The sequence below is a fragment of the Megalobrama amblycephala genome, linkage group LG22 (assembly GCF_018812025.1).
Source record: "Megalobrama amblycephala isolate DHTTF-2021 linkage group LG22, ASM1881202v1, whole genome shotgun sequence".
Taxonomy (NCBI): domain Eukaryota; kingdom Metazoa; phylum Chordata; class Actinopteri; order Cypriniformes; family Xenocyprididae; genus Megalobrama; species Megalobrama amblycephala.
Window position 1 is genome coordinate 5,203,684 of NC_063065.1, and position 13,343 is coordinate 5,217,026.

Consider the following 13,343-nt stretch of genomic DNA (forward strand, 5'->3'; position numbering starts at 1 on the left):
TGACTTACTGGACTGTTCTTTGGTACTTTCTCAACCTAATTGGTTGTAATCATTTCAAGAAAAATTTACTGAAGATAGGGCTTAAGAAAACTTTGTTGGGCAATGCTGTGCTGCAGAGCGTGAAAAATATATTCAAATAGTTTTTTCATTTGTAATATTTTGCAGTATTACTGTATTTTTTTATGAAATAAATGCAGCATTGGTGAGCAGAATAGACTTTCCAAAAACATTAATGTTTCCAAACCTCTGACAGGTACTATATATATATGGCAAATGCTTGGAAACAAGGTTGAATTTTAACAATAATGCATGCATTTTTATCTTCACATATTAGGTAATGCATTAACATACTATATGTGCTTTTTATAAAAAAAAAAAGTATAAATGAAAATGTATTCAGTCAGGCATTATCTGCTAATTGCTTTCAATTTTAGGACTTGTGACTTTAAGTTTTTAAAATACTTGCTAAAATCAATTTATCATTTTTGAATGTACTTTGTTGAATTATATTTAAAGCAATTCTAAAATGCTGTCAGTTTACTGCTATAGCTTTTTGTTTACATTATCATCATTCTATATAAATAAAAATGCAATGTGTATGAAACATCTGAGATATATCAAGTCAGTCAACAACTGTGCATTCGGCATCACGCAAAAGAATTATCTTTGGCTGTCGCGTCTCACCATTTTCTGTTTTTAGTAGTCATCATGAGCATCAAAGCGCTGTCCCACGATTGAACGTCAAGCTGTTTTTGAACACAAGAACGCATCTACAAAACAGTCTGCAGACGCATTTTGTAGAAAGAGCTTTATTAAACATACAGACACAATCAGTGTGAACACAGGACACATGTTCCCATCAAACAAACAAGAAACCATGTACAGCATGTTTAAGAGAATTGGACTCTGGTTCTGCTGCTCACAGGAGCAATTACTCTGGACTTTATTCAACGAATCAGCATTAGACAATCCTAGAAAGATCTAAGACCATGTGGCTGGTCAAACACAAACAGGCCCAATGGAGAGGAAACTGGTCCTAGATCAGCATTCTGAGGGGAAATGTCACCGCGAGGCACTATCCCACATATATGACGCAACAAACCAACCTCTAAACCAGAGCCACGCTGGAACACACACACGCACACTCGCTCGCACGTTTTCGAGGGGAAACTTTACAAACATAATAAAATGACGAGTGCACGTAAGCACGCAGACAGACGCCAAATGAATAAAGGAGCTAAAATCCCAACAGTCCGCTTCGATCGAAGACTGAAGTTGATGTGATTTCTTACAAGCTGGTTTGAAATGCAACAAGACCTGTGGATACTGAATTCATGACTGTGTTCTAAATGAAATTAAAAGGGAAGAGGAGGAGTGTGTAAGAGTGTAAATTTTGTGGTTCATGGGAAGGGTTTGGGGTTGATGGCACAGACATCATATTTTAAGTCCTTTTAGTCCCGGTGAGAGGATAGCACGAGTATTCACATAATCCCTCTTTCCATTCGTCTCGGTCTCGCTTTACGACGGGGAGAATTTTTTGGCCTGTGCACGAACTCTTTTCTCGTACTCCACTCTATTCTGACTGTAAACAAAAACGCACAGAGCAATCAATGCATGGAACATCTCACACTCGCTGCTCCAGAAACTAGTGAGTCAAGTCATGTGAGCTTCATTCTGCTATATGTAGGAACGAAACGATGTTTCTCACAGGACTACAGTGTTACTTATAGAAACGTATATAAATGCACATAGCCAAACACTGCAGCAAAATAACGCCGCCTTATGAATAAGAATGCATGGCAATGGTCTCCGTGCTAATACTGAATAAAGTTAACTGAAAATAGTTCTATTTAAATAAAACTATGGAAGCCCATTTCTGACACATAATAAAAAAAATATGCTTTGGTAAATCAATGATGACATAAAAAGTCAAAATTATGAGATACAAAGTCATAATTATTATGATATAAAATCGTCAACATTTTGACTCTCTTAATTATAAAAGCTCCTAATGATGAGATGCTAATAAAGCTAATAAAAATGAGATAAAAAGTGATCATTTGCTTTTTATGTCATAATTATGATTTACCAAACATTATATTTTTCATATTCACTTGTGGTGGAAATGGGTTAAATGAGATCAAAGTAAATTATGAGATAAAAGTATGTCATAATTATGAGATTATGAAATTTACACAAAAAGGTCATAATTATGAGATACTAAGTCATAATTATAACAAAGAGTAAAAATTATGAGTTAAAAAGATAATTGGCTTTTTATGTCATAATTATGATTTACCAAACATTTTTCATATTCACTTATGCGGTGGAAATGGGTTAAATGAGAGAAGTAAATTATGAGATAAAAGTATGTGTCAAAATTTTGACGTCATAATTATGAGATAAAGTTTAAATTTAGACAAAAAGTCATAATTATGCGATAAGAAGTCATAATTATAACAAAGTGTAAAAATTATGAGATAAAAATAAATAATTGGCTTATGTCGTAATTATGATTTACCAAACACTATATTTTTCATATTCACTTGAGGTGGAAATGGGTTAAATGAGATCAAAGTAAATTATGAGATAAAAGTATGTCATAGTTTTTACATCATAATTATGAGATTATGAAATTTACACAAAAAGGTCATAATTATGAGATACTAAGTCATAATTATAACAAAGAGTAAAAATTATGAGTTAAAAAGATAATTTTTTTATGATTTACCAAAATGTTTACATATTCACTTATAGGGTGGAAATGGGTTAAATGAGAGAAGTAAATTATGAGATAAAAGTGTCCAAATTTTGATGTCATAATTATAACAAAGAGTTAAAAAGAGATAATTGGCTTTTTATGTAAAAATTATGATTTACCAAACATTATTTTTAATGTTCACTAATGCAGTAGAAATGGCTTAAATGAGATAATCAAATCAAAAGTTTAAATTTAGACAAAAAGATCATAATTATGAGATCTTAAAAGTCATAATTACAACATGAAAAAGTCAAAACTGACAAGTCAAAATTGCGAATTGTCAGTTCTGAGTCAATTAAGACCAAAAAAATGTCATAGTTATGACCATCTCCTAATTTCTACTTTTCATGTCATAATTGGCTTCGGTCATAAGACCGAATATGGTCCACATATGGTCCAGTTTTTTATGGAGGCCAAATATTTTTATGTACATATTCGTGATTACCAGATTATTAGCTTGGAAACATGCTAACCTGTGCTTTCTTGTGAGTGTTTTTTATATGGTTTACTCTTTAATACCAATATTTCTGTGCATTAAAGAGTTGTCGCTGATGCAGAGCATTTCAAATGAACCGCTCATGAGGTTCTCTTGCTGCCTTAGATCATGTAGTCCATGAGTAGACAGCTCACTAGAATCTGGAACAGTGCAACCCTTCAGTACGCAGTATGTACTATAACTCTCTGCATGTGTTAAACATACCAGTATATAGTGTACGCCTCTGCCTGAGCTGGATCCTGTATGTTCGGTTCATTTAAGAGCTCCTGAATCCCTAACAGGATCTGAAGAAGTAAAAAAAAAAACACCAGAAGAGTTTTATAATAGTGTACTTTAGGAAACAAAGCAGTGGAATACCACTGACTAGAGAGGAATATAGTTTTAGGTGACCTGTTTAATGGTGATGGCAGGTCTCCAGTCTTTATCCTCCTCCAGGATGGAAAGACACACCGTTCCTGACGGATACACATTCGGGTGGAAGAGCGGAGGCTCAAATTTACCTACGAAAGAGAAGTGAGCATTCGTGAGGTGTGGTTCAGGCAACACGGACTGAATATGTTTGTGCAAAACTCACACTTTGGGGGTGATGAGGGGTAGTCGTCTTTAAACAGCATCCTTAACTTAAACAGACCTCCTTCCCATGGAGTCTAGGGAGAGATGGAGAGAAATTTCACATGATGTTACAAATCTAGTGGATTCATGCAATTAAAGCTTAAATGAACAGTCTTACCCCCTTCTTTCCTGGAATAGCACATTCCCAGTTCATAAGATTCATGGTGCCGTCAGGGTTTTTCGTCGGCACAGCAACAAAGCCCTGGGAACATTTGGTTGGGACAAAAGCACTAAGTGAACACCAGAGTAGGGCTAGGCAATATGGCCAAAAATATTTTGGCTGAATGGTGATATACGGCATATATCGAAGTATTTTCTACTTTTTTCCTATTTGGAAAAAAAATAAATCCTGCCTAATGTGGTCCAACAAACAATGCTGAGATTTAAAGCTAAGAAAACAAATACAGTAAACAAAAACAGGTAGGCTATGCTATATATTAGGGGTATTTAATTAAAGTCCCAAGAGTTCTGGTCTCCTTCCTTCCCAGCGGAGGTCCGGACACACACACACACACACACACATATGAGATATAAACACAAAGTTTATGTCTTTCCTTGCCATCTACAAATAATTTCCCCAATTATAACAATTAAAAGTTTATTTTGAAATGTTCAACATGCTGATTAATAATGTTAAATGTAGATGGAAAAAACATCTTGTCACAAACCTGGTTTGAACAGTCAGAGTCATATTTGTATTACAGATAAAAATAACTATATTTGCAGCAAAACTATATTTTAGTGCAGGCATCCACCTATTTTGCTGCTCACTGTGTTTCTACCACCGTTGTTAAAATAACCACGTCATCTGCAGCTCTTAATGTGGCATTTCAGAGTCTTCAGCGAGAGAAAAATATGTGCACGGAACGGAAAGTTCTTGAACGAAGCGCGTTTGTCTCTAGATAAAAATATTAGACAATATAGTGGCGAAACATCATTACCATAAATGACCCTGAGCGCTTGTGATGTGCACCGCTCTGTTTTTTTGACACATTTAGAAACAGTAAAATGGTGCTATTGTCATTCTTGTCTATTCATTTATGTCTTGCAGTCCAGTTGGAACCAAGCCAGGGTCCGGACCTGGATCGCCATTTGAATATGCCTGCTATATATTTATGTGCAAAAAAAGGGTTAAAATCACATTACATACATTCTAACATTACAATCCAAAAACAAAAATAATGCCTTTTAAAGGGTTAGTTCACCCAAAAATTAAAATAATGTCATTAATTACTCACCCTCATGTCGTTCCACACCCGTAAGACCTTCGTTCATCTTCTGAACACAAATTAAGTCATTTTTGATGAAATCCGATGGCTCAGTGAGGCCTGCATTGACAGCAATGCCATTAAACTTCTCAAGATCCGGAAAGGTACTAAAAACACATTTAAAACAGTTCATGCGAGTTCAGTGGTTCTATCTTAATATTATAAAGTGACGAGAATGCTTTGAATCTTAGGTTTCGAATTAGTGATTCGGAGCGCCAAAGTCACATCATTTCAGCAGTTTGATACGCGATCTGAATCACTGATTTGAAACAAAAGATTCGAAGCAGTGTTTTGAAATCGGCCATCACTAGATATCATTGAAAAGTCGTTATTTTGTTTTTTTGGGGCGCAAAAAGTATTCTCGTCACTTATAATATTAAGATAGAACTGCTGAACTCACATGAACTGATTTAAATATGTTTTTATTACCTTTATGGATCTTGAGAGAGGAAACGTCATTGCTGGCAATGGAGGCCTCACTGAGCCATCGGATTTCATCAAAAATATCTTAATTTGTGTTCCGAAGATGAACGAAGGTCTTACGGGTGTGGAATGGCATGAGGGTGAGTAATAAATGACACTATTTTTTTCATTTTGAGTGAACTAACCCTTTAAAGGTGCCCTAGAACGTTCTTTCACAAGATGTAATATAAGTCTAAGGTGTCCCCTGAATGTGTCTGTGAAGTTTCAGCTCAAAATACCCCATAAATTTTTTTTTATTAATTTTTTTAACTGCCTATTTTGGGGCATCATTAACTATGCACCGATTCAGGCTGCGGCCCCTTTAAATTGCACACTCCCTGCCCCCCCAAGCTCTCGACTATAATACAGTGCATAAACAAAGTTCTCACAGCTAATATAACCCTCAAATGGATCTTTACAAAATGTTCATCATGCTTACTGCATACATGCGTCGGATCATGTGAGTAAAGTATTTATTTGGATGTTTACATTTGATTCTGAATGAGTTTGATAGTGCTCCATGGCTAAAGCTAACATTACACACAGTTGGAGAGATTTATAAAGAATGAAGTTGTGTTTATGAATTATACAGACTGCAAGTGTTTAAAAATGAAAATAACGACAGTCTTGTCTCCGTGAATACAGTAAGAAACGATGGTAACTTTGACCACATTTAACAGTACATTAGCAACATGCTAACGAAACATTTAGAAAGACAATTTACAAATATCACTAAAAATATCATGCTATCATGGATCATGTCAGTTATTATTGCTCCATCTGCCATTTTTCGCTGTTGTTCTTGCTTGTTTACCTAGTCTGATGATTCAGCTGTGCACAGATCCAGACGTTAATACTGGCTGCCCTTGTCTAATGCCTCGAACATGAGCTGGCATATGCAAATATTGGGGGCGTACATATTAATGATCCCGACTGTTACGTAACAGTCTGTGTTATGTTGAGATTCGCCTGTTTTTTGGAGGTCTTTTAAACAAATGAGATTTATATAAGGAGGAAACAATGGAGTTTGAGACTCACTGTATGTCATTTCCATCTACTGAACTCTTGTTATTCAACTATGCCAAGGTCAATTCAATTTTCCATTCAACGGCACCTTTAATATTTAGCATATGTCTCATGTAGGACAAATTTCCGCGCAGCAGCTCACTCTATGTCCACCGCTATTTTTCCAGATGTGCTCATATCAAACTACTGTATATCGATATAAACGGTATTGCCTCATTCTATAATCGCTCATAAAAATATATCATACAGACTCGATATACCACCCAGCCCTACACCAGAGGATACAATGCGTTACAGGGTTATTTAATAGTATATAAAACCAGCAATTACTTGTAGGATTATAAATGTGCAGAGTATAAAACTGATTATGTAGATTGTAAATGCATTCATTAAAAGAATGTTACTTACGAATGGATGGTCTTTCCTCCATGCTTTGCGCTCTTGTGCAAGTCGACTCAGAGCAATGCCAGACATGACCACTGATCCTATGGAGAAGTGCACATTATATTTATTATATATGTATAAGAGCCCATCATCCATCCATCCGGTGTTTTTGGTAAGTTTTTACATTGTGTGAAACTGGAATTCACCAAAACAAAATATAGTTAAAGGGACATATTTAGGGGGGCAATATTTAATATATTTAATATTTAATACATATCTAATATTTAAAGGGGAAGTACCAAACATATACTTAGAAAGTGTCTATCATATACACCTGCTTGTGACTGATGCACATGAGAAACGTTATAAAGATTCTTCTGTGAAACTTAATTTTTTCGCATGTGAAAGTAATTTTTTTAATGAATATGACGTCAAAGAAATTGTATCTAGCTCTAAACGATACACTGTAAATGTTGGTGAATTACCAACATATAAAAACTCGTAAACTAATTGGCTATATATATTTCGCCATGAGTTACTACAAATTAATAATTTTTCCAATATTGTAGCTTTGGGGTAAGCTGTGCCAACGGTTCAAATAATAGTAATAGTGATCTTTGCCTCTAAATACAGCAAATTCATTTATGTTAAATTATTTACAAATATTAATTTTTTGATTCCCAATGATTATTGGATCCCTTGACATGACAGTTCACCCCAAAAACACTTTTATATGGTCAAATAATCACGATTTCTTAACTTCACAGTATTACACAATGTAAAATTGATCCACAATGTGACATCATAATTAAGATTTTACGTGACACTGTGTAATCAATCAAACATCATAATTATAACTGAGGATATTTACTTCCAATTACAACGATATAATAAAAGGTAAAACTCCAGATTATGATAGTTTACAACCTTGATTATGGCCTCACAATACAGATTTTTAAGTGCTCATAATAGAAGTTGACGCCACACTATGACATAATGTGATTTTAACTCCATAGTATAACACTATAATCAAGGAAAGGTTTTAACTTAACATTGTGACATCATAAAATGTCAATAAATATGGAGTCCAGCGCTGGAACGCGGTTCATGAGCGCGCAGGACAAAGAAACTCGACTTCCTTTGACGCGAGCGCGCGTTCACACAGCAACCATACCAAACAAAACCGATGCGAACGTTTATTAGTTACCAAAACACAATAACGCCTCGCCTGTACGGACAGGGCCGCCTTACCTTGAGAATCCCAGTGTTATTCGTCTTCTGGGCCCGCTCACTCGAACCGTGTTTGACTCGGTACCAAAGCTGTGAAGTTTCCCTCCCGAAAACACATTCGGTTCTGAGTGAAGCAGTCTAATCAGGACCAGCGTGCCGCTCGCAGATCGCCTGCAGGAAAACTCGGGATCAATTGAAATAACGCTAATGTTGTTCTTTTAACCGATTGAATTGTTGAAATATTTTAGCTTAGACGTATAGGCGCCATGTGTTTGGAAATATGAGGCGTTGAGTTTTCCCTCGTGGAAACATTTAGAACAGGCATTCCAATAGACGGCTAAAATTTAAAGGGACAGTACCAGATTTAAAAAAAAAATCTATCTATCTATCTATCTATCTATCTATCTATCTATCTATCTATCTATCTATCTATCTATCTATCTATCTATCTATCTATCTATCTATCTATCTATCTATCTATTTGTCTGTCTATTTATCGGTCTGTCTGTGTGATGCTTGTTACATTCTGTGAAATTGGATTAGTAAAATCACCAAAACAAACATGTCAGTGACAAAGTCACAATGGGCCTCAACATTTACAACATGTCTAGAGACTCAGTATGATCTTCACATTTGCCACAAGTTAATTCATTAATGCAGAATACAGTTTGATGGCTGCAAATGAAAATTTGGGCTTATAAACACTGGCAGGTGTGGCAAGAAAATTCATTTTTGGAGAATGGGACAAAAAAATATGGAGCAACTGAATCAAGGCTATAGTTTTTTCAGCTCACGTTTACAGTGATGTCTCAGTACAAGCATTCTTCATACATTGAACATCCACAGAAAACTCTGTTCTGATGATATTAATGACTTTATATACGTCAGTGATGTGGAAAACCACACATGAATAGTATGGCAAGCCGTTTTGACTTTTATTCATTCTCAGGATATGAATTCTTGATATCAGGAATTACATTTCCACTAGTAACTATGTTAATTCTTGATATCTGTAATTGTATTTTCACTAGTGAAATGTCCTCATAGGCTGCAATTCAAATTCAATTGTTGATATCAAGAATTGATTTCTTACTAGTTGAAATTCCAATTTCACATATCAGAAATACATTTCTTACTAGTAAAAATCATAATTTTTGATATCATTAATTACTTTAGTGCAAATATCTATTCTTGATATCAACAACTGAATTGCTACTAGTAACAATGTTCATTTTTGATATCAATAATTTGATTGTCACTAGTGACAATGTTAGTTTCTGATATCATGAATGTGATTGTTAGTAAGAAAGCCATTTTAGATATCTGAAATTATATTGATATCAGAAATATATTTTTACATATCAAAAATGAACATTTTTACTAGTAGCAATTCAATTGTTGATATCAAGAACTGACATTTCAACTAGTGCCAATTGAATTCTTGATATCAAAAATAAACATTTTTACTAGTAACAATACAATTATTGATATCAAAAATTATGATTTTTACTAGTAAGAAATGTAGTTCTGACATGTGAAATTGGAATTTCAACTAGTAAGAAATCAATTCTTGATATCATCAATTTAATTTGAATGGCAGCCAATATGGCAAGCCGTTTTGACTTTTATTCACATCTCAGGATATGAATTCTTGATATCAACAATTCAGTTCTTGATATCAGGAATTACATTTCCACTAGTAACAATGTTAATCCTTGATATCAACATTTGAATTTCCACTAGTAAAAACTAGAATTCTTGATATCTGTAATTGTATTTTCACTAGCGAAATGTCACCAGGCTGCCATTCATATTCAATTGTTAATATCAAGAATTGATTTCTTAATAGTTGAAATTCCAATTTCACATATCAGAAATACAATTCTTACTAGTAAAAATTGTAATTTTTGATATCAATAATTACATTGCTACTAGTAAAATGTGAATTTTTGATATCAAGAATTCAATTGGCACTAGTTGAAATGTCAGTTCTTGATATCAACAATTGAACTGCTACTAGTAAAAATTTTCATTTTTGATATCTGAAAATGTATTTCTGATATCAATATAATTTCAGATATCTAAAATGGCTTTCTTACTAGTAACAATCACATTCATGATATCAGAAACTAACATTGTCACTAGTGACAATCAAATTATTGATATCAAAAATTAACATTGTTACTAGTAGCAATTCAATTTTTGATACAAGAACTTACATTTCAACTAGTGACAATTGAATTATTGATATCAAAAATTACGATTTTTACTAGTAAGAATTGTATTTCTGATATGTGAAATTACAGATATCAAGAATTCTAGTTTTTACTAGTGGAAATTCAAATGTTGATATCAAGAATACATATTTCTGCGAGTGATGACATCATTGTTGATATCAAGAATTAACATTTTTACTAGTGGAAATGATAATTCTTGATATCAACAATTGTCATTGTTACTAGTAGAAATGTAATTCCTGATATCAAGAATTAGCATTTTAACTAGTGAAAACTGAATTGTTGATATGAAGAATTCATATCCTGAGAATGAATAAAAGTCAAAATGGCTTGCCATATCTAATGATATTTTTTATAAATTAGCATGGTCTCTTAAATATATATGTATTTTTTAAATGTGAAAAAGTATAATTGTTTTAAAAATATGAGAGTTAGAGCATCAGCAGGTCCCTTCATGAGCCACGGCACAACATTCAGGTAAAATGGGACAGCTGTTCAGTTAAAATGGGCCAATATAAAAAGAGGCTGAAATCATTTTATTTTTAACAGTAAATTGACACTATTGTCTTTAGTGTGCCATAGCAACAACACCATAGTTTATTTTATTAAACAGAAATTTGAACAAATATTTCATTAAAAAACGCAATTAAAAATGAACTGATCATGTTGTGCATTAGTGTCTTTTGTGTGCATGTATGTGTGTATGCTTGTCAAATGTTTTGTTAAACATTAGGACATCTTTGAGAAAAAAAAAAATCACTTTAACATTTCCTGTAGTTATAGGTCTTAACATTGTACTGTACTGACATCTTCCTTTCTTTCCCTTTCTCTTCTTATCTCTTTGTTTCCTTGTCCTCCTGCCATATTGTCTGCAATGCAATTTCTTTTAAAAGACTGTTAAGATTTTGTATATATACATCTAACCTATTTTCACTCCAATTTCTGTGTAAAAGTGTGTGTGTGTGTGTGTATGCACCCCATTTTAGCTTAACCAGCCATTTCTTAATAAAATGACCTTTTTCATAAAAATCATTTCTTTTTTAAATTAAACTTTTTTATTTGAAAGAGCATGTCAAAACATTGTTCATAAACCTTTGATTTGTTGCTAAGCATACTTAGAATTGCTCTTTAGTGATGAATGAAATTTACTGTCAAGCTTCATGTAACACTCTGCCCTGCCTGCCTTAAAAAACTCAGACCAGTCAAAACTATTGTTACATGTCAACAAGTGTTGAAGCAACAATGCAAGATCAGTTATTGTGATTGGCTGTAAAAATTTAAAGAGATATGACGCTACAACCTTATTTGGCCCATTTTAGCTGACTTCACCCTAGTGAAAATACAATTACAGATATCAAGAATTATCAAGAGTTTTTATTAGTGGAAATGCAATTCCTGATATCAAGAATTCAATTCCTGATATCAAGAATTCAATTGTTGATATCAAGAATTCATATCCTGAGAATGAATAAAAGTCAAAACGGCTTGCCATATGAATAGTCTGTTTTCATACAACTGACTCGTTTTTTTTATATTGGATGGTCACGTGTGTGCACAGATGGCGCGGCATCAATGACAGCTCGGACTCATGGATTAATCTCTCAGCATGAAGGGGGGAATCTTAATATTCAAATGATGCTCTCCACTACGCATGGGGAAGCATTAGCATCTGAGCCGGAATTACACAATGTTTGGAATGATGCTGTTAAAGTGATCAACTTAATCACATCATGACATGACCTCATCGTGACCCGCTTCAAGACATCACTGAGATACTATTAGGCCTATATATTTTTAAAATATTCTTATTTTTATTCATTTAGTTATTATTATTATGTTTTTAAATATCTTTTCTTTTCTTTTTTAAATATAGTTTTTGTTATTTTATTTTATTCTACATTAGGGTTGTAACCATACCCTAAAAACATATCTTAAATTTCTATATAGCTGTAATTTTAGTTTTTTAAGTTTAAGTTTGATTTGATTAGACGAAAGTAGTGAAATACACTCATTTGTCAAGGATATCACAATAAAGTTTCCAATGCAGTCCTTGATATTTAACACATGATTTGATTTTAATTACCAAAAACTATTTTTTAAGAATTATAGTTTTAACAACACTTTCCCTAATGACTTGCTTTCTCCAAAATGTCAGTAAGAAGCACACAGACACATAACTATTTGTTAAAAATGCATTTATGTCTTAAAAGTGCGTAGATGTGTGCTGCTACATTCAGCTACTTGGATTTTATAGTGATGTGAGATTTTGAAGTGCAGGTTTAGATTTAGTTACCAAAAATGTGTTTAGCATTTTCAAAAATGACATACAAATGCATCTATTGTTACCTTATAGGATATATAATAGTGTTTGTACATATATCAAAATGTGCAAGGTGTCATTTAAATGCTTCCCCTATCCCGTCTTTCCTCTTGATTGACAGACAGGAAAGCTCTTTCCCTTTAAGGTCCAGCAATGCAGTATTAAGATACACTAATATATTTCTTAACAGCAAGGATGCATTTACTGATACCTCTGAATATTGCCTGGATAATAATAATAATAATAACAATAATAACAGCAGTAGTGCAAAAGCAATAATGTTCACATTAAAAAGGAGTAAAAAACATACAGGTTTCCAGATATAGTTCAAAAGTTTGGGGGCAGTAAGATTTTTTTTTAAGAAAAAAAATCCTTTTATTCATCAAGGATGCATTAAATTGATTAAAGTGTCATTAAAGACATTTATAATGTTCAAATAAAAGCTTTTCTTTTGAACGTTCTATTCATCAAAGAATCCTGATTAAATCATCATATTAGAATGATTTCTGAAGGATCATGTGACACTGAAGACTGGAGTAATGATGCT

General features: G+C 33.4%; 1 protein-coding gene across 1 annotated transcript; it reads right to left on the reverse strand.

The window, feature by feature from the left end:
• Positions 1–793: 793 nt before the first annotated feature.
• On the reverse strand, positions 794–8,513 carry ube2ib (ubiquitin-conjugating enzyme E2Ib). Its single transcript, XM_048174707.1, has 7 exons — positions 8,261–8,513; positions 7,034–7,110; positions 3,988–4,071; positions 3,832–3,904; positions 3,648–3,757; positions 3,462–3,541; positions 794–1,582 (listed from the first exon to the last, which is right to left on the reverse strand). Exons 2-7 carry the CDS (start codon positions 7,097–7,099, stop codon positions 1,519–1,521), a joined length of 477 nt encoding a protein of 158 aa, XP_048030664.1. The 5' UTR covers positions 7,100–7,110; positions 8,261–8,513; the 3' UTR covers positions 794–1,518.
• Positions 8,514–13,343: the final 4,830 nt, after the last annotated feature.